This window comes from Rhinolophus hipposideros (genome assembly GCF_964194185.1).
Source record: "Rhinolophus hipposideros genome assembly, chromosome: 19".
Classification (NCBI taxonomy): Eukaryota; Metazoa; Chordata; class Mammalia; order Chiroptera; family Rhinolophidae; genus Rhinolophus; species Rhinolophus hipposideros.
The window spans coordinates 49,585,054-49,607,774 of record NC_138065.1 but is presented as its reverse complement, the minus strand read 5'-3'; the positions used below and the strand labels follow the sequence as shown (position 1 = coordinate 49,607,774).

Here is a 22,721-nt window from a genome sequence, read left to right as displayed (position 1 = left end):
TACTTCCCGAGAGTCTGTGTAGAATTTATGCCGGGGCTGAGTTTACTGTGGATTCCGGAATATGAGAGTATATCTTCCTTGTTGTCTGGGTGGTATGAAATAGAAGGATAATAATTCTCTCTGTCCTACCATTATCATTTGCTGGTGTGGAAAGTGTTTTCATCTGCTTTGCTAATTCAGTGCCTTCTTCTCCTTTGCAGAACTCTCAGTGACTGTAACTTTCCACAGTTCCCAGAGACCTTGCATTATCTCTACAAGCTCTCGGTGGAAGGTCCGAGACGGTCAGAGGACAGTGTTATCACAGTCATTTTCCTCACTGAAGTGAGTTTTATTAGAAGACTGTGGACAGCTGAATTCTCACTCCCTTTTCTTACCCAAACTTAAGTCAACATTGCAACCTTTTCTTGCCCTCTCTGAATATTGATTTTTACCATGAGTTCAGACAATAATAGACATCTGAATTTGAAGGGGTGAAGGGAAGGTATTAAGAGATCTGACTTATGGGAGGGCTGTCCCGTCAGCCTGCTCCAAGAGTTAATTGGTGTTTATTGTGTCTTAGGGGTATGGATTTGCACAAACACTAATTATTTTTGTAGCACCAGTTCATATATTTCTTCTGCATGCTTGTTAATGTATTATAATATATCGAGGAATAACTGAGTCCGCTAAAGATGGTAGGTAACATCTGGGATCTAAATGATACTTCAGACTATCTGGAAAAAAAACAAGACAGAATGGGCCAAATAACTAGGTGAAATGAAGACGTAGAACTATATTACTCTGTATATGAATATTACATCATATATTGTAATGGCAAACTAGAGTCAAGCAAATTGAGGAAATTCTTTTGAATCTAACTTTAGTTTCGGCTAAATAATTAACTACCTATCCCAGTATCATTTAATTAATAAGCATTAAATTCACTACTGACTGGTGATACCACCTTTGTTTATTTTAATTATTATTTTAATTATTAATTTTATTATTAATTGCATATACACACACATGCATACACACACACACACATATTAGGGTCTGTCTCAGGTTATTCTGTTAGGTTCCATTTATTTTTCATTCTTGTGGAATTATCATACTATTGAATTATGGCCATTTGCAAATACATTTTAATATCTAGCAAAGCAGCTTTCCCTCAACTCTCTTCTTTTCCACATTGCGTTAGTCTTTCCTATATATTTGTTTCTCTAGCTAAATTTTAAAATAGCTTTGCCAGGTTTAAAAGACAAAAAAAGATTTTTCTGAATTTATTATTGTAATTATATTAAAGCTATGAATTTTTTTTAGGAATGTTTGATATTTTATAATATTTTCACTTCTCTTTTTTTATTCACTATTTTGACATTTTCTTATACATTTTACATATTAATTTTGGAATTATTAAGTAGCTTATATTATTTTAAATTGTTAGTGTGAAGTCAGCCTTTTTCATTAGATTTTTGAGTTCATTACTGCTGGATGTTCAGGAAATTTAAACTATCATTTTGAATTCAGAACTTTCCTGTACTCTCATAGTAATTCTAATAATATTTTACTTGATTCTCTTAGGTTTTCTAGTTACCTATATGATCTTAACATATGAAAAATGAGGATAATATTGTTACTTCTGTTTAAATCATTACTGTCATTTCCATGAATCACGTGTTTATGCCTTGGCCTTTCATTTAAAGTTCCATTTTGGGAACAATCTGGTCTCTTCTTCGCCCATTTACCTATCATGACTTTAGCATTTTTTCTCAATGAACTGTCTGATTATCTGTCACTCCCTCTCTCTCACATACACACACATATTTGGGAAGGATACGAAGTAACCTACAAACATAGTGCTTGGACTTCACATCCTTAGCAAGATATATTCTAAGCACAAAAATCTTTTTAAAAAATATTTACTTTTCCTCAGGAGCTTTATTGATATTGTATGTTGATATCATAACTTCAAAACTATGATATGCATTATATAACAAAAAGCAAATATGTAAGTACAAATATTAATGCTATTGGGCACCAAGGTTTTCCAAGTAAGAGAAAGATGAGGCAAACACAAAATTGTAAAAAGTTAACATAAACTCTGCGATTTTATATTTGAATTGACGATATCAACATTGTCTAAATGAACTCATGACTTAAAAAAGAAAAGTATTTCCTAGCTCAAGTAAAGGCTCAGAAGACATGATATGCCAATAGCAATGAGCTCACCCTAGTACCCAATGGTTTCTCAATACCATTACTCACTAAAAGGAACCTTGTTTCCTTAAAGAAATGGATGATTTCACGGGGCAAGAAAAAATATTAGATGAGCCTCAGACATCTAATTTTTCCACAAGCAAAGAAGTGTTCAAAGATAGATGGGTCATATCAAAAGGACACAAGAGTTAACTTGTGTCCTCCAAGTTTGAGGACCAAAAGAAATAATAACTGTAAATAACTGTAATATGTTGAAAAAAATTTAATGAGTAAATCCTTGGTCATACTCAAAATTGGAAAGTTCGGAGAGGGAGAGGGAGAAAAAAAGGCAGAGGAAGAAAGAGGGAGGGAGGGAGAGACAGAAAGAGAGAGAAGAGAAATGCCAGCCAGTAAATTTAGAGAGAATGTTAGAAGTAGAAAATCACCATTTTGTAAGTCCCAGTGTAATAACTGAATGAAGAAAAGATCATCAATGAATTTTAAAGCCATTAAGTGAAAAGTTGTTGGAAAACGGAATATTCACATGGCACCAAATTATCACCCCACCGAGTAGTTACTAATTATAAAAGGAAAACAGTCCTTTACTGTTTGATATGTGGCGATGTGAGCACAGAAATATTTGTAGGAGTACGTATAAGTATTTGGAGTTTCAGTGTGACTTGTGTTCCAGTTTTACTGAAATTGTCTTGATTTTTACGACTAAAGCAAAAATCATGCATTGGCCTTCACTCTGCTTATGAATTTATTAGCTGTTTTCTGTCAGCTTCTGAACAGCATCTTCAAGGACCCATTCCCAGAAGAATTTTTGGTTCTCTTCAGAAACTGGGTCAATGACTCCAATCCTGCAGTGAGCAAACTGAGCCTTCAGAAAATCGCCAGCATGGCGCCGGTTATCAATGAGGTATGTGTGTGTGCCGTTTGTGACCGCCAGCACCATCAAAGTCCTAATCTGAGATTTGCTATCGCGCAAAGTCCCTGCTGATGTTTTACCAATAAGGGAACCGGGTTGGATGGAAGGGATGTGTTAAGTCAATTTAATGGCTTTATCACTTTATTTATGTTTTTCCCAGAAAACCATTCATTGCACCCAGAATTTATCAGCATCGCCTTACATGAATATCCTCTTTACAGCCTAAACCACACACACACACACACACACACGTTAATTTCCCTCCAACATAGACCCACATGCATGCACACTACTTACTCTCTCAGAGCGCTCACTTAAAATTTGTCTTCCACTTATAACACTTGCCTTCTTCACTGACACATAGTCACATTTTTCTCCTTTTTCAATGATGAGCTCAAGTCCAACGTCACTGACTATTCTGATCTCTAGCTTCATGTCTCTCTGAGCCACATCAACTACAAGCACTCGCTCATGTAATGTTTTATAACAGTGCTTCTCCAGTATGATTCGGAACCAGCAGCATTGGCATCTCGTGGAAACCGGTTAAACTTGAGAACCACCGTCTTAGATCGTTTCCCACTGAGTCATGTGACGATACTTGCCTCCCAGGAAAATTGAACCTACGCATACCCCTAGGTTTTGTACTGCCCTTATAAATTTCAAAGTACCCTGCACAATGCTGAGAGTGCAGATATTCCATAAATCATTTTTGATTTAATGATACATTTAATAATAAATCCTTGTTTATCTATTAAACATAGTCTTTGAAAGCTGAAAGCCTGTCCGTGGGCACCCATTTTGCATTTAGAATGAAATGACCCGTGGTCTACTTGCCTTAAATAAATCATACAAGTCAACGTCCATTGTTTTAGTGAACAGAAAGTTATTTATTGCTTTGTCTAGAGCTCTTCCCAAAGTTAACAACTGAAAGGGACATTCTGTGTCAAGGCTATCTAAGACAGTGACCTTCACTGAGGTATCACACCTCATATCGCATATTGGTAAAGACTCAACTCTCCAGCCAGACACAAGTGGCCTCTGGCTATTATTTTGGCAAACGGTATTTATTTCTTTTACTTCATTTCTTTCCAGCCTTTCTTTCTCTCTGTTGGTGTCTCCTGTTCATGTTTTTCCTTGCTTTATATTCTGTCTGTCTCTGATCTGCAGTTGACTCCCATGACCTGGCTCAGCAGCTCAGTGGCTCTCATGTCCAAACAGGTCACTGTCACCTAGTTTAGAAGTCATACTGCCTGTGGTGTGTACCAGTTCAGTAGAAATAAGGCCATTTTCCCTGGTGTAAATACTCCCATCATGGCTGATTTCCAGCTACCAAACGGACGGCACTGAACATGGAGTTGGAAAGAGATGCTCATGGTTATTTAACATTCCCACCATACAGATACAATATATGTAAACAACCTCAAGGGCATCTGAGAGTAAAATGTAGCAAAATCAATAGGAAGTGATACATTTCGAGTATTTATTACTGTTGTTGTTGTTGTTGTTTTCTTTCCAGATTTATAAAATTTAATTTTTAATAGTGATTTTATTTAACGATCAGCTTACAAAATTTTTGACAATGGACACTTGTGAGCTGGCTCCAGCACACCACTTCATGTTGCCCAAATTCACAGGTGTGCATACCTAATGCTAGCTCAAGTCTCCTTCTCATTCCAAAACCCCACCATTTTCCTCTTTTTATATGTAGATAGAAAATGTCTGCAGCTTATTATTATCCATCCTGAATGCCTTCCTTTCCAAAGACAAAACGGTTGTCAGTCAGGCTCTGCTCACCCTTCGGAGACTCTTGGGCAAGCTGGACAAGGTGACCTACTCCTCCTTGTGTACCAGGATTGGTTCCAGCTACTGTCCTCTCATGGACCACGTGAGTGACACAATCAGAGGCATGAGGTCATTGGGTGTCAGAGTTCCGCTGAAGCCCCAGTGAGGCAATGATGTTACATCCCAGAATAAGTCCACGGGAAATAGTCACATTATGCACCACTACCACGTCTTTTCCAGGGATAACAATACTAGTCAGCTAAGTACTGTCTTGTTTTTTCTTAACTACACTATGAGAACCTTAAAAAGTCTCCCCATAAAAAAGGAGAATGACAGAATAGCCTCTGTCCTTGGATGAAAGAGAAATTTAATTTAGTGACTGGTTAACCCTGGATCTGGACTTCCTTGGTTCAAATCCCCATTCTGCCTCTTACTACCTGTGAAATCTTACGCAAGTGGATCACTTTCTTAGTGCTTCTATCTCCTACCTACAAAACAGAAAGCGTAACAGATGTCTTATTGTGATTAGAGGTGACATGTGTTCTGCCCAGAGATGTTTGTTACCGTCATAAAAAACTTGAATTAAAAAGTATCTCATCAGAAAGTTGTGCATTTTAAAAATTCTCATTTTGGTACATGTTCCAGACAAGGTGGATGAGAGTAGTCTATTTTGCTAGGCAAAAACACTTACTTCGGTATGCTGTAGGGAACCCATGCATATTTAAAGACTTCTATAATAAATTGTTTGTGAACCAGAGAATTATTTTATAGCAAATAAATTCTTGCCAGAATTTATAAGTTCTTAATTATTCAGATTTCATCGAAGAGCACAATATTATTAAATTATAGAAAGAAGGAACTTAGTGCCAAAAATTATTTTTATAAGGGCATACTGATAATAATAGTGGTTAAAATTTACTGACCATTTATTATGTACCAGGCACTGTTCTAAGGGATTTACATGCACTATTTCATATAATTCTCTTAAAAACTTTATTACTATTTTCCAGGTTACGTGTAAGGAAACTGAGGCAAAGAGAAATGAATTTTTGTCCCATTTCACAAAGCTAATAAGTAGTTAGAATGTCCATGAAAAAAATTATATTCAAAATAAAAACATTTTGAGAGAAAAAAAACTAAATTAAATACATCATCGAACCAAACCAAATGAAAAGAAAGAAAACTAAAGAGAACAGAAAGTTATCAAGTATCAATTTTACCCTAAGCTGTTCCTTAGAGGTAGAGTATTTGAAAAATATTTGGATATCAATGGACCTGTTCCTATGTTTCTCTATATTAAAAGGAAGGGAAAAAAAGGTGCCCACACTTAACCTATGGAGGACAAAACTGGGATTTCACCAGGTTTGGGGACTGCAAAGCTCTTTCCACTGGTCCGTATAACCCTTTAGAGGTTACCATGTCTTCCTGTAGTCCAGGGATACAAACAGGTAGCCTGCAGATGAATGTAATTTACTGGTGTGTTAAGTTTACCCTTCAAACAGTGTAAGGTTGATATTTTTTAAACAGGGAGATTTCTCACAAAAATTTGAATTGTGAATGAAATGTGAGAAGATTGGGGAATACTGGAGCCCACAAACACCCTTGGCCACAGGGGGTCCTCTTGGAGAAGCCAGCGCTCTCCTCTTTCCCTGTCTCCATCATCTCCCAGCTCTTCTTCTTTTTTTTTTTAATTAAATTTATTGGGGTGACAATTGTTAGTAAATTTACATAGATTTCAGGTGTACAATTCTGTATTACATCGTCTATAAATCCCATTGTGTGTTCACCACCCAGAGTCAGTTCTCCTTCCATCACCATATATTTGATCCCCTTTACCCTCATCACCCACCCCCCACCCCCTTACCCTCTGGTAACCACTAAATTATTGTCTGTGTCTATGAGTTTTTGTTTCTCATTTGTTTGTCTTGTTCCTTTTGGTTTATATACCACATATCAGGGAAATCATAGGGTTCTCTGCTTTTTCTGTCTGACTTATTTCACTTAGCATTATACTCTCAAGATCCATCCATGTTGTCACAAATGCTCCTATATCATCTTTCCTTAACGCCGAATAGTATTCCATTGTGTATATGTACCACAACTTCTTTATCCATTCATCTATCGAAGGACATTTTGGTTGTTTCCATGTCCTGGCCACCGTAAACAAAGCTGCAATGAACATTGGCGTACACGTGTCTCTATAGAGAAATGCTTTTATATTTTTGGGGTAGATACCCAGGAGAGCGATTGCTCCCAGCTCTTCTTAAATGCCACCCACCTGTTTATTTAGGACTGCATCACTGTCCAGCCCCTGGGATATATGCTATAATTACCACTACTTTAGGTTTAGGCTTTGATCCCAGCAATTACCTCTGGGAAGGAACATATGAAGCTGTATTAGCCAATTGTAATTTGTTGGGAATATATCCGATATATTCCTGAGGACAGACACAGGAAGAGATTTAAAAAAAAAGAAAAGAAATCCTAAACATTTCTTAAAAACTAGAAGATAATATTATATTTTTAAAAATTAACCTCTTCCTCCAACTCGCAACTTTTCTCTTCTAGAATCTTTATAATCCAATAACCATTCTATTTGGCCTAAGCAAGCCCTGGGAAATCTGGTTCTATGCCAGGACACAAGGAGCTCCCATGGGTATCTACTGGCCACTCTGCCAAAGCCTCCTGAATTTGAACACAATGTCGGAAATTATCTCCAAGTTATACAGATTATTGCAGTTTCTATTTTTAAGACATTATTAGCTACTGTGTTCCTAAATTTAAGAAACTTACTTTTCAAGGGGGATTTTTTTTTTAATGCTACGTGAATTTTGGTAAGCAAATCTTATTTTAGAATCAAAGAGTTGCCTACTTAGAGCCGAGGTGAATTCTTTCTAAAAACAAATTATAATAATTTCATATATATGTCTAACATATATAGTATGTGTACTGATATATACATACACGTGCATAAATATATAAGAAAGTATATACCACACTGTCCACAGAAAGAAGCCCTAGCAGCACCCTCAAGTAAGGCTTTTCTGTGTACATTTTCCAGAGCAACGGGGGCATTCGGAGTATGGCCATCCGACACTTCGGTGAATTAATCAAGGACATGAATCAGTATACATGGATGCTGAATCCTGTGGTTCTCAAAGGCTTGGTGCCTCTGATCCTTTTTCTGGAGGATACAGAGATAAGAGTCGTCAATGTAAGTCCTGTGGTCTTGTTTTGTTTCCTGTGGCACGACAGAGAATCGCAGTGTTTTGCGTTAATGCCAGAAAAAGAGGTCTTTACTGACAGTTTTCTCTCACAGGCATGTAAATATACGTTAGCAATCTGTGTTTCTGAATTAAAATGGTCACCGACGCTTTTGATCAACGATCAATGTTACAATTTTGAGCAGGTCGTGCTCAACATCTGTAACAATCTGGTAAGTGGCCCTTCAGTGTTTAGTACCAAAGAGCTACAGAAAGAACATTAAAGGATATCCAAAGTCATGAAGTGTAGTGGGGACAGGGGGGATCCTGGAGGAATGTGAAGAAAACACAATAAAGGGCTTGAGACCAGAGAAAATGAACGTTTCCCACTTCCTCTTCCTCAACATTGATCATCTATCTTATCTGCTTCCTCCAACCCACCTACATGGAGCTATGGATGGGTATAAAGGTAGCATTTCAGATCAACAAAAGAAAAATTAGAATTATTTGGTCACTGCCTAACGAGCTGGTCCTCTGAAAACCGGAATAACCTACAATGATAGACAAGTGGGGATGGAAGAATGCTAACCGAAGGTTACAAACACAAGATTGGAGGTGGGAAGCATATATTAAACTGAATAATATCTGCAAGCAGGAGCGTAAATCTCATACATAGAAATCCCAAGTTTTAAATTGGCCCTGATTTAGTATAAACAACCACATTTTCTCTGCGAGCCTCTGTGAAGGGAGCAACAACTGAGAGAACTGTATTTTTTCCGTTTCATTCCCAGCTCATTTCACACGGGAAGTACATTACAGATTTGATAGCGGACACCTTAGGATTCCTGGGGAGTTCCCAAGCACATCTGAGGAGAGCATCAGTTATTTTAATAGGTAAATAAAATTCAATTCTCATTTCCTAATTTGTCTGAAAAAGTATAGCTGGAAGTCTTCCTTTAAAAAAAAAAGATCTTTGTGATGGACAACATGTTTCATGATGATATCTATGATGACTAGAGGTTAATATGTGTGGTGAGAATAAAGTTCGATTCGATAATACACAGTGAGGATAGCTGTGTGATTAGATTACCATACAAGGTGGATTCAACAAGGATGATTTCCAAATTTAAGATGCTCATTCTTCTCCATCACTGCTATAAAATCACTACCCGAGGAATAAGCATAATATCTAAAAATATAAACACCGTCTTCAACAAAACTTGGACATCTGTAACCACAAACTACAATAGCTGAGGAAGAGATCCAAAATCAAGTAAAGTTAAAAAGAAAAATGTAGGGTTGGGGGGAGTGCTGGAAGATTCTAAGGGAAGATAAATGTTTTGATCTTGGACAAACTTGACCAAACAGGTTCTTTTTTCCACTAGAGTCTTACCATGAAGATATAAAATCCTTTATTTGTAATGACAGGAAGTGAGTTCCCAACTTGATAATGGACTCTTTCCTTGCCCCTATTTGGCACCAAGGAGTAGCATAGACACCAAGGAATTGGGAAATGCACAGCCACATGGTTCATGGAGACAATAATCTGCCAGTTAGGGTAGAAGACAAACTGAATTATGATCAGCACTGGAGCTCATGATCTGTGTTGATAAAAGTAAAGGAATGCACGCACACATACACACCCGTGTCACAAGAACTTTATTTCAAACCAGACAGAATTCCTGCTACCCTGCATTCTACCCTCATACTTTCCCCAAACAGTCCTCTGTATATATACAATTCAAGACCCCAAAATAATTCACTGTAGAAAAGGAAATGGTGTTATCTTTTTACAGAGGTATTGCCAAGGGGAAAAGAAAAGAAAGAAGAAAAATAAATTTTAGGAAGTGTTTCTACAGAGCAGATGAAAATCATGATCTGTTATTTCCATGAATCCAAAACATTTTTAAGACCAAGATCTAAAGGACAGAGCAAGCACACAGTCAATATGTGACGGGGTAGTGGGAGCAAGTGTAGGGGGCAGTATAAGAAAAAATACGTAACTGTCACAAAAAAACTACATTGCAACCAGCAGAAAAGAAAATATATATTGTTGATAACCCAGTAAGGAACGAGGAGACAGGGTTGAGAAATGCTAGCAAAATGTAACGAAAAACAGGAAGAAACAGTTTGAAAAATTAAGGAGCAGTGATAGATATAGAAGACAGATGAAAGAAATGTAAATATGCATAAATGAAGAAAAGAAATAAACAGAACAGGAGAAGTATTCAAAGATACAATTTAAGAAGTAAAAAAAAAGACTTGAGTAAATATACTTGATTAAATATACATATAAATGGTAAATCTTTTTCAAGAACTATTTTATACAGAATGCAACATTAAGATATTTCCTAATGTAATAATGGAATTTCAGAGTTACAAAGTTGCCTATAAGTTAAAAATAAATAAATCTGGCATTAGATTTCTTCACTTCAGTATTCAACTCTAAAATAAAACAAAATGATACCTACAAAATCCTAAGTGAAAAGAAAACTCTTACTGATGAATTTTATATTCAGCAAAATTATATCCAACTATGAAGATAGCAGGAAAACATTTTCAAGAACTAGGGATAAATAATTACCATGAATCCTTCTCGAAGAAATCATTTAAATATGGAATTCAGCCAACTGAAGAATGAATGGACAAACTATTGCAAAAGCACTTGCAATATCTACTTAACTGTAGAACTTCCATCTTCCAATCCATCTTCCACTATTTTTTGCTTTTTCTCCAGGCCTCGAGAGGCTGACTTCTACGGTCTACTCTCCCAAGCTCCCTTGCCAGTTTGCTTTCCAGGTTGGTACAGCATTTAATGCCCATTCATGCATTTAATGGGCAAGGGTATGCTTAATATTCAGTAATAATAGTGACAGTGTTACTCACAAATTGTCGCATTAAGAATCCCCCACTGACCACCTGTTGAGAAATACTGATCAACGAGCTCAATAAAACTGAAAATAAAAATACCAACAGATAATTTCATAGATCTTGAAAAGCTGATTCAAAATATATATGGAAGAGTGAAACGCCAACATCCTCCTGAAGAAAAAATGTGGGCTACTCGTCCCACCAGACACAAAGATTTATTATAAAGTCACAGAATTTTAGACAGTCTGTTACGCAAGCAAAGACGAGCAGACTTATGAAACAGAATGAAAAGCCTATTAACAGATCTACATATCTGCAGTGATTCTGCAGGGCAGTAGGAGAGGGCAGTTTGTTTTTTCTTAACGATGCTGGTTCAATTACACAGGTATATAAAACATACCTTGAGCTCTCCTATGTGCCATATCATTGCAAAAGTGAGAAAGGCAAAACAGTAAAGCTTCTATAAGTAAATAAAGGAGAATACCTTCATGATATTCTTGAGGCAGGCCAAGATTTCCTATCAGGACCCCCCAAAATTCACTAACCATAAATAAAAAGATGGTAAGTTGGACTACATTAAAATGAAAGACTTCTGTTCATCAAAAAAAAAATGAAAAGGTCTAGCCATGGAGTAGAAGATATTTGTAAGGCATATTAACACTGAAAAAGATGAGCATCCAGAATAAAAAATGCCTAGAAATAGATAAGATAAAGACAGACAGCGCAATTATAAAAACAGGAAAGAGACTCACCTGAATAAGCATGTCACAGGTGAAATACCCAAACGTCCAGTAAACATACAAAACTCTTATGAATCATCACAAAAAAATAAATTAAAATCACAATATGATACTCCCACCAAACCCATGAGAATGACTAAAAGGAAAAGGATTAAAAACATCAAGTGTGAGAAAGAATGTAGAACAGTGACAACAGTCATACACTGCTGGGCCGAGTAAAAATTAATACAACCGCTTTGCACTGTTTGGCAGTAACAGCTGAGGGTGAACATAAACATATACATTGGCCAGATAACCCACTCCTAGCTATATACCGAACATCAGTGCATACAAACACATACCAAAATTCATGTACAGAAATGCCCATCATAACCTCATTCTTTACAAGAGTCCCAAATTGGAAATGACACATTGTCCGTCATCAGCAGAATGGATTTGAAAACTGCTGCATTCACAGGATGGAATACCACACAGCAAGGATCAGCAAACTCTTTCTTGAAAAGGCCCGATGGTACTTGGAGTACCATGGGGTCCGTGTCGCAATCACTAGACTCCGCTGTTGTGGGCGAAAGCAGCCAGCAATAATATGGACACAAAAGAACCCATGATCATGGCTGGGTTCCAAGAAAACTTCACTGGCCAACCTTTGCCATGTAGCAACGGAAATGAATGAACTACCACTCCATTAAAGAACAGAGATGCAGCTCAGAAAATGTTGAGCAAAAGAAGGCAGACACAAAAGAATGTATTCTGAAGGACAGACGAGCAGACGGAAAGGGTATGAGGGAGGCTTCTGGGATGCCGGTAATAGTCTATTTAGTAATCGAGGTGGCAGCTAGAAGTGCTCGCTTTGTTTTCATTCACTGAGCTATGCAACTACGACTTAGGCACATTTATACACATCACAGATATTTCAATAAAGAATTGTATTAAATTAGTAACTATTGGAGAACACTAAAAGAGACCTCAAGGATAATCTAGAGATGCTTTGCTTTGAAGAAACCAATGCAGGTAGCCAGGTGACCCTGGAGAATGTATTTTTTTCATAATGTATTTGGGGATTTTATTTTGTGCACAGGCTACTTGGCAACATTGGGTGGCCATTTACTGTTCAAAGATGAACTTCAAGTCATGTTTGAGGGTAAGTGTTGAAGTTATCATGAACTCTTTTTGTTTGGGTCTAAATAAATTCACTATTTATGATTCTATTCGCATGAGACCTGCAACGGTGCTGGGGGTCGGGAGAGGGTGGTGGTTAGTGGGGAATCAATGGAAGGACTGGGTTAAGAGGCATCCTTTTTTCTTTTCTATTTTCTCTCTCTCTCCCTCCCTCCCTCCCTCCCTCCCTCCCTCCCTCCCTCCCTTCCTCTCTCTCTCTCTCTCTCTCTCTCAGGCTTATCATCCTAGAGCCCATTAGGAACCACAGAGAACTGAGGACTCATTCACTCATTCATTCAACAAATATTTTTCCTCATCTGCTATGTGACAGCACTATTCTAGCTTCTGGGGATACAGCAACAAACACAACAAAAGCACAGTCCACTCCTTCAGAGAATTTATATTTTGGAAGATAGCGTGTACATCTGCACCAGAGGGAATTAAAGAAGGGTATTGTTTATTCTACCAAAATGTTTGGATCTTTGGCATCTCTCTATTTCCCCATCGGGATCAGAATTACAAACAGGTTAAGGTAGAAAATAGAGTGGCTGCCTATTTTTTTAATAATAGAATTTATTTTTTAGAACAGTGTTAGATTTACAGCAAAATTGAGTGGAAGATACAGGTTTCCATGTGCCCCTCCCACCCCCACATGTCCACAGCCTCCCCCCTTATCAACACCCCTCACCAGAGTGTACATTTATTAGAGTTCGTGAAACTCCACTGACACGTCATTATCTTCCTTTTTCATTCATCCATTCATTTACTCATTTATTCAACACATATTTATTGACTGCCGGATAAATGCTAAGCATTATGGTTCTCCCTTTATGTCTCTCAGAATCGATTTCTTCTTTCTCTCCTCCTCCTGCTCCTTCTCTCGCTCTCTTTTTTGTCTAATCTCTCCCCCTTTACCCTATTTCTTTTTAAGAAAGAATTTCCCACAAGCCCAATATCTGGAAATAATGATATTAGCACATTGGTATATGTGTATATATATATATTAGGTTGATGCAAAATTAAGTGTGGTTTTTGCAATTTTTTTAACCTTTTATACTGCAATTACTTTTGCATCAACCTAATATAATCCCAGACATTTTTAAAGAACGTGTTATTACATAGTTATGTTTTAAAACTATAACTTTTTTCATTTATTCATATATCATAAACATCTTCTCACGTCAAGAAACATGGGTCTGCATCACCAAGTTAACACGTGTGTGCTATTTCATTTTATGATATTCCTAATTTTTAACTAGTTCCCTCTTGATGAACTTGCAGACTGAGCCCAACTTTTGTCATGATTCTGAGCAATACTGAACCTCTTTGTGAATATATGTTGATGCTATCCAGCAGAATGCTCAGCACCTGATAGACACTCAATAAATGTCTAGTGAATATTTCCACTTTGGGTTTCAGGATGTCTGAATTAAGCTTCCTGGAGGCTGGTAGTCAAAGTAATGAAAATTGTGGGGGTGGAGGAGGGGCAGACAAAGGAGGACCATGAAAGGCAATGGGACTGTTTAGGGTTCGAGCTTCTCAGACTGTGAGAGAAATGCCTTGAACTGGGGGCCCTTCTGCCTTTACAGCTATTGAGCCACTGCATCGGGATAAAGACCCCGTCATCAGAGAGTTGGCAGAAACGACCCACAAACTTTTCAAGAAAGTGGCCCATAAATTGACCTCCTCAAATATTAAACAAAGCTTCCAAAAAATGTTTAACTTCATCTACATCAGAAAAGTGAAGCTTCTTTATAATTATAACTGCACCAACAACCTGACAGGGATTAAAGAAACCAAGTATGATAAGGAAGGCCCCATATACGAGAATTACGAAGACATTTGGTGAAAAAATGAGATGTTCTCCAGTCCCTTGGCGTACAACTCAGAAGAGGAATGATTTTCTTTTCCCTCTTGTTCACTTGAGTCTATTTGTAAGTGCTTCTCTGAAGGATGGTAGACGCCTTTTTACTGTTTCTTCTTAATTGTCTTCAAATATAGAAATCTGTTGTCTGTCTACGTCTGACAGTGATCAGAAGACTTACTTCATCAAACCCACTAATAAAATTGAAAAATCATATAAGCAAAGTGTTTGATGAGAAGCTCTTGGAACTCGATTCAATCAATAAGCATCTATGGAACACCTTGTAAGTTACCAGACACGGTGCTACTAGACATTGGGGACATTTGGATAACACAGATTATCCTCAGGAAGGTCACAGTCTAGTGACACACAATGTAGTTATTTCCATCCTGCTGGGATGAATGGGGAGGAAAGGGGTCTTGGGGTGGGGAGAGAGAAGGGAGCAGGGAAATGCGTTCCAGGTAGAGACATTGAGGCAAGAAGAGGGGGTGGGGGAAGCTGGAGAGTTGTTGTGGATACAAGTGAGTAAGTAAAGAAGAATGGGGAGAGCTGAGACCTGGGGGATCATTATACTGTGCTAATGGCTTTAAACTTGAAATCTTGAAATGAAAGCAGGAGAGTCAACCATAGTTAGTGGTCTCCCATTGCTATCAGGAGCCCGTCTAACACTTCGTCCTGGTTTATAAGAAAGTTGACATATAAATGTTGACCTTCAGTGACCTTGCTTGATTTAAGGTTCCAGTCTCATTTTATACCCTCTTCCCACTCCTGGATTCCCACCCTCGCATATGTTATTTTAACACAGAGGACATAATATTAAAAAGTGTTGGCGAGATATCAGAGACAATAAAAGGCAAAAAGAGAACACAATATCACGAAGGTAGGAACTGCAGAAGGAGCTACCACCTGCAGGCCTGAAGAGACTGGATTATTGAAACTGAGAGGCTTCGAGGGAAAGGGCAGAGCTGGGACCTCACCTCGGAGCAGGGTGGCAGCTGGCCTGTGCCAATCTCTCTGAGGCAGCATAAAGAAACTGATCCTAGGATTACTGGAATCACTGTCAACAGGAAATAGCTATGGCACCAGCATGACTGCTGGGTGAATACATTTTGCTTCAGCAATACTGACAGGAACAGGAAGTAAACAGGAAGGAGCACATCCCTCCTTTTCCAGGCTTCTCGCTGCCAAAGGAGCATGAGTTTTGCAGAGTCCCACGCCCATTGTAAAGCAGGGCATAAAGGAACGGATTTGAGGTTGAGAAAAAATAATAATCGGCATGGAATTCTTTAAACACATTTAAACACCACTTCTACTGTAAAGGATATCTTAATTTACGCCTATATACACCTGTGCGCTCTCTCCTCTGATTCAGTGTAGTAACTCGGTTTCCTTTTGGTGTCACATATATCTTGCCCGGGACTAGAGTGATGCCTATTCTTGTGTTAATCTCTTCCCTGTCCACTGTTACCCTGTCCATACCAGACACACACCTCATTTATCTCCACGTCTCCTGTGACTTCTCAATAACCCATTGTTGGATTCATTCACTGTGTAATCACCAGTGCCTGCAACTGGACCTGGCACATAGCAGGTATATATTTTCTAATAAATAAATTAGTGAATGAATTTAACTGAATTGACTATCAGTCCCAGCAAATGAGGTTTGGGTGACACTAGAAGTTTTTGAATATGGAACGCTTTGGTTCAACAGCATGTCATTTGAGAAAATAAAAGGAAATGTCTTCTTTGTGGAGTGACTGACCTAATTTTAAACTCAGTTCACTTCTCCTTCTGCCTTTCCCCACTCCTCCCCATGACAATGTCAAAAGCAATATGTGTGCCAAAATCCCACGGATTTAAGTCAATCCAAAACTTGAAGCTAGTTTCACACAACACAATGAATGTAGAGAATGTGTTTTGCAACCTGTACTAATGACAGGGAAAAAAGTATTTGGCATAGACAAACCTGAAAAGGTATTATATTCAAAACAAAAGAAGAGTGACCCCAAGCGATCCTGTGGAAAGAGATAAAGTCAGTCCCAAACCCCAGGAACCAAACAGCCTGGAAACCTCTGGCAGATGGGTTTAATCATTGTTCTGTGTTGCTTATAAGAAAACACTCAGAAAGGGGATATCGAGTTAAACCAACATTTACTTATGGAGCTTGTGCTGAACACCCACCTCTCTACTGGGTGTTAAGGAAGACAAAATTATAAGTATACATGCTGTACTTATTATAAGTACACTTACCCACTGTTGGGAACTATGAAATGTGTCCACAGAGATAAGCATGCACATTCATGAGGCGATTAGCCAACCAGCCCTGGAAGTCTGCAAGGTCAGGTAGTGTGGGACATGGCACTGGCTCTCTGGGGACTCAGCAGCTATGTGTGCTGTGCGAGGAAGCCTTCTGGAGAGTTGTCCAGGGTCTCAAAGCATGCATAAGACTTGTACAGACAAAAAAATAGTGAAGAGTCCCCCATCGTCAGTTTCAGAGGGCTGTGCCACGAGGGAGCATGACCACAGGCAGAGAGATGAGAAGGAACATGGTGTGTGATGGGCGTGAAGGTACCAGACATCCTGCAGGCAGGCCACGTGCAGAGAAATGGCAAGATCGGTAAAATGAGGCACAGTGTGGATGCCAGTGAGAGGTGACCATCAACCCCTAAGGAGGGACACAACATAATGGGTGGTTTAGGGAAGATCATTTCCCAAAGCCATCTGAGGTCCCTGCTTCAGAATCATGGCCCCTGAGAAAGAGAAAAAGAAAGAAACTTGCTGCCACAAGCAGAAGAGCTCCTCAGAAAGAATCGAGTTGAGCCTAAGTTCATTTGATAGGACAGGGGGTCACCAAGAAGATGAGGCAGTCACTGGGAACAGACAAGGGATCCATTCTGACCCTCTGCCTTCCAGACTGAAGAGCTTCCCCTCGTCCGGGTGACCATAAGGGGTCACTGCAAGGTGATGTGGTAGCTTGTTGGTAGTTTGTTATTGCAGGAGAGCAAATCTTCTCTGTGTCCCTCCTTCTCTCCACGGGATAAGATGGAACCAGCTGGGCATGGGTCCCAGCAGGGCAATGAGGGAGCCACCCTTGGTGACAGAGGAGCTGGAGAGGTGATGGAATGAAGCCTAGGGATCTAGAAATCATGATAAATCAAAGTCCCTGGCTACAGTTGTGGGTCCCCCAACACTCCCTTAAGCCCAGCAAGATAGAGTAATGAGAATTACAAGATTGGAAATGATCTGGAAAATTTTCCAAGTCTCTCACACATTCTGCAATAACCAGCCTACCAAATACCAGCCTTCCCACATTTTACAGCAAGATTCACAGTAAATTCTCTTGTGTCCCTGAGCCCCCTAAAATGCTAGTCTGCTGCCCAGGGAAGCAAGATAACGGACAGCCTGTTCAAATCACTCCCGCTATGTTTGGCAACTATGAACCGCCTATGGAATTTGAAAAATGGAGAACTGAAGTCCAGAGATGTTTAAAACTAATTTTTACTCTATAGATGCTTTGGTGTAAACTTCAGAGGCTCCAAAGCAATGGTGGCCTCTGCCCAGGAGTTCCCTTTACCCAGAAGAATGGGCCCTGTCTGGTAGGCACTTCCTAAGCAGCTGCTCCTCACCTTGGGGAGCCATCATACCCCAAAGCAGAGCTATTGGACAGGACCTAATGTGACCCCTCGTGAGCAATCTCAGATAGCTCACATCTGGCTCTCTGGAATTCCTTACACATGCTTTGGCTGAACACACTCTGGGAGTACAGGCCAAACCCAACACAGAAATAACTTTCCTTCACAGCTAGCCAGTCCAAATCTCATCATCTGCATTTCTCCGGCAAGAATGGGGTAGACAAAGGTCCTCGAACCCCCTAACCTGTCTCCAAGTGGTCGGATTGAGCCCCACCACTTCCTACACTTTTAGTGCGAGAAGCAGGTCTTCTGATCCCATTTCTTTGATGGGAAACGGACACACCGCACACTAACAGCTCTTTCTAAAGAGATCCACTTCAAAGATTCTCTCTCAAGCTCCACTGTCTTGACTCTCCTAGACTCTCAGTGGCAGCAGATGAAACTTCCAATTCAACTAGAGGCTGTCAGCAGCCAAATTAAATCGACTTTTTGACAAGGAGTCACTTCGGACCAGCCAGATCCTCCTAAAGCAGTTTAAATGTATTTGTATTGTCTTTGGCTTATATGCTCTACCTTTGAAAGGTTTGCTGAAGTTTACTCAGTAAATGAAGAAATCCACAGAATGTTGAAAGGACTTTAGTAATCATCGACTTCAATTTGCTCATTTTTGAGAGACTAGACGTCCGGCAAGAGCTACCACAAAATACCCAACCAAAGGAACCAATCACTGACTACGTGCTGTATTACTATTAGAGAAGTAAATGAATATGTAGGTATTCTAAGCAGGACGGGCTTCCATTCCCTTCCACATAACCCCCTGTGCGAGACAATGCCTAGTGACCCTTCTCCTGTGACCCCCTTCTGCATGGGAAGGACTTGAAGACGAGAAACTATATTTCGAAGACTTCCTTGCAGCTAGGGCTTGGGTGCCACTGAAGTATTTCAAGTGAGATCGACATCTGGTGTCGGAAGACAAAGGCAAGCAGAGGCCAAATTCCTGTGACTATGGTGATCAGTTTACAGCAGCCGAACTCCAGGTCCCATCCTTTGCATGTGTCTCTGAGGGCGGCAGCAGCTTTACACTCTAAGGAAGCGTGTGACCTTACAAGGCCCGTGGCTTCCCCCTGGTTTCTGCTCTCCAGCCCCTCCATCCATGCAGACACCTAACTCCCTGTACTAGATGGCTTTCTCGGCGAAATACAATGGTTCTTGCTGCCTGTACTAAGTCATGAGCGACAGGCATAGCAGTCAATACATAAAGTATGGCAGAACCTTCTTTGTAGCAGCAAATCTATAATCAGTTAGCAAGTCCTCAAACTTCTCCCTCCTACACATCTCTTATGTCCAGTCTCCATTCTCTCTTCCCCTGCACTGCTCTGATTTCGGTCCTCCTGGCCTAGACCATTGAAATAACCTCCTGATTTGAGGCCCTGTTCACTCTAGCTTCCACGGGAATCTGGTCATTTCTGATCTTGTCACTTCCTTCTTCAATGTTCTTGAGTGGATTGCCATAACCTCGAGGGTGGCACTTCAACGTCCTTTAAACCCTAGGTTCTGCATGTTTAATTTATCTTCTGCTGTTCCCATCCGTGGAGGAGAGACTGTTCTGTGATATGACCACTACGGACCGTCAAGCTAGACCTGGGACCAAAGGGATTGCTTCCTGTAACCCCCTCAATTCCTCTCCCCTGCGTCCCACTGCATGCTGGTTCCTGGACAGGCCATTGCCCTAACCAGATCACGTACGTAAGGCATTTCACCATACCTGGGATTACTCACATAGCCCACACCTATCCCACCTTGTTCTATAGAATTCTTTGGTATCTGCCTGCAGCACGGAGGATATCCACTTTATCCTGCAGCCGCCCAAGACACACCTCATGTGTAAGTTTCCTTAATAAACTCCTTAATTAAGTTTCCTTAACAAAAAAAATGTCAGACTAGAGGGGCATCTTTTTTTCAGGCTTTCCCAGCCCTCTGCTATGGAGGTAGGTTTCTAGTCTAGGGACTTTTCCTGGGGTCTGCGTGTATAAACACTTTACATCCAGCAACACTGAATTAACTGTAGCGCACTCTGTCGTGTTCTCTTACTTCTCTGTGCATTTGCATATATTTTTCTTTTGGGCTTATGTCCCTCGCCTATTGTCTACCTGACACGCATCTATTCTTCCTTTAAGACTCAGCTCTCTTCTCACGTCCTCCTGCAGCCTCGCTTGTTCTCCCTGAGTTGTTGTCACCCCACTGACTCACGCTTGTTTTGTGACACTGGTCACCTCTCGCTCCTTCCGACGGTATGTTTGCAGACAGAAAGCACTGTGTCCGCTCATCGCGGAACCTCTAAGAGACAACCACAATGAACGCGTGATGTAACCAACGCATGACATACAACGCGTGATATGCACCCTCAGATGAGTGGAGTGGGGGAGTGAGGGAGGGGAAAAGCGGGGTGCCTCGAAGCAGGAGGGGCAGCTACAGGCACAGCAGGGAGCCAGAGACAAGTGACCACAATTCTGTCCTTTGAGTTTACTAGTTTTACAAACTCCTCGTCTCCAAGAGTTAGCTCAGATCCTCAGATCAGGCCCTCTTAAGTTTCCAGAAAATTGAGCTTTTATTTCCTTAAAACTGTTGGTACAAATAAACCTTTCCTTGTAGTCCAGGTGCATAACCTTTGTTTGTGTATTCTATAGTTCCAAAGCAAAAATAAATAGAAGAACCACTGTTCCTTTAATCCCTCAAGGGTTCATCTTACAGCTCCAGTGACCAGATTAGTCACTGTTTTATTTTTTGAAACCAGGGCCAGGGACCTCCTTCTTGTCCTCCCCCCATCCCTTTCTTCCTCTGCACCCCCCTTCTTTCCCCCGTTCTCCTGTCCCTATGGGACCACTCTCAGTCCTTCTCTTCGGGGTTTTACTAGGGCTCTCCCCCCTAAAACGTATGAAGAAAAAGGAATTTTTACTTTGACAATAATAACTCCTCCCGCTTCCCCAATTTCTACATCAAAAAACATTGGTAAATGCCATTCTCTCCTACATTTAGAGAACTAGCAGCTGGTTCTCTTGGAAAAGAAAAGTGGTTCATTAAGAGTAGGGCCCCTTAGAGCGCGCCAAGTACCCCAACTATGTAGGGGTGATTTGGTCTCGTGGGTTGCACACAGAAGGCTGGAGTTCTGGTTCTGACTCCTTTACTTGATTTCAGACCCTGAAGAAGCAATTTCTAATCTTCTTGGAGTGACAATTGCTTCACTTGTACTTGAGAGCATGCATTGATGATTGTCAAGGTTTGTCCTGCTCTAGTACTCACTGACCCTGCTATTTTGGGCATCTTGAATAATCAGGAGAAGAAACCAGATTTAGAATCTTACTATATAGCACAATTGGTAATAATAATAATCATAAACTATTAATGTACATCTCTGTTTTCTTCTGTTAAGGTGAGGATCCTGACATTTAAACCTCAGCTGGTTTGACTTATTCAAACTTAATTTGGTTCCTGAATTAAGATAGCAGTTTAGAAAACATTTAGGGAAAATGACATTTAGGAAAAACTATAGATTTTATAGAATATTTAAATGTGGTTTTAGTAATTATACTCTCACAGAATAGTAAGAAAAAAAATGCCTCCTTTATTCAAAATTAGATTACTTTATAGAGGGTTTATGGGTTCATATCCCAATGACTTCATAAGTATCTGCTCTTGTCAGAAAAAACAAATTTAAGGTTATCCCAAATGTGAAGTTGTTATATTGATTAAAGCTATAACAAATTAGAATGAATTTTAAAATGTACCTCTAGGTAAGAATACATACATATGTATATAAGTAACCTTTTGTAAGGCACCTACTATTAACAAAGACTTTCTGTAAGGAAACTTTAGTCAAGCTCTTGAGTCCTGTTTTGGACTCTGCCTGGCCCTTGGGCTCTGTCCTTGAACCTTCTAGTACAGTTTTATCAACAATCCTGCTGGATCCAGTTCAGGGAAAATACTCTTCCTTCGATATCTGACCTAACTCTACATCCCAAACCCTTGGTAGCTGACCACCCATGATATCTGATCAAATTCCTTCTTCACCCTGGTCTACCTTCAGCACAACTCCTGCTGCCAAGCAGGCTTAGCCAGAACCAGAATGCACTGGTAACCCAGGCGTTTCCTTTGAGTAATTTTCTATCCACTGACCCCCAGCCTACTCCTGGGCCTTGTAGTCAATCTCTCTCTGCTACCGCAAAACCCCATTGGAGGACGGTGTTTCCCTGAAAATAAGACCAGGTCTTATATTAATTTTTGCTCCATGAGGGTTTCTTTTCAGGGGACATCTTATTTTTTCATGTACAACAATCTACCTTTACTCAATGGACAGTCACGTCT

The 22,721-nt window shown here is 39.8% G+C and overlaps 1 protein-coding gene across 1 annotated transcript in view; it reads left to right on the top strand.

Moving 5' to 3' along the window:
- The window catches only part of MROH9 (maestro heat like repeat family member 9), a gene marked incomplete at both ends in the record, with an annotated part of 51,178 nt that overhangs the window by 27,709 nt on the left and 748 nt on the right, over positions 1-22,721 (top strand). The window contains 8 exons of the mRNA XM_081026205.1: positions 201-321; positions 2,963-3,100; positions 4,818-4,994; positions 7,953-8,105; positions 8,211-8,327; positions 8,886-8,988; positions 12,784-12,846; positions 14,453-14,708. Coding sequence (XP_080882331.1) covers positions 201-321; positions 2,963-3,100; positions 4,818-4,994; positions 7,953-8,105; positions 8,211-8,327; positions 8,886-8,988; positions 12,784-12,846; positions 14,453-14,708 — 1,128 coding nt within the window. The remainder of the gene's footprint in view (positions 1-200; positions 322-2,962; positions 3,101-4,817; positions 4,995-7,952; positions 8,106-8,210; positions 8,328-8,885; positions 8,989-12,783; positions 12,847-14,452; positions 14,709-22,721) is intronic.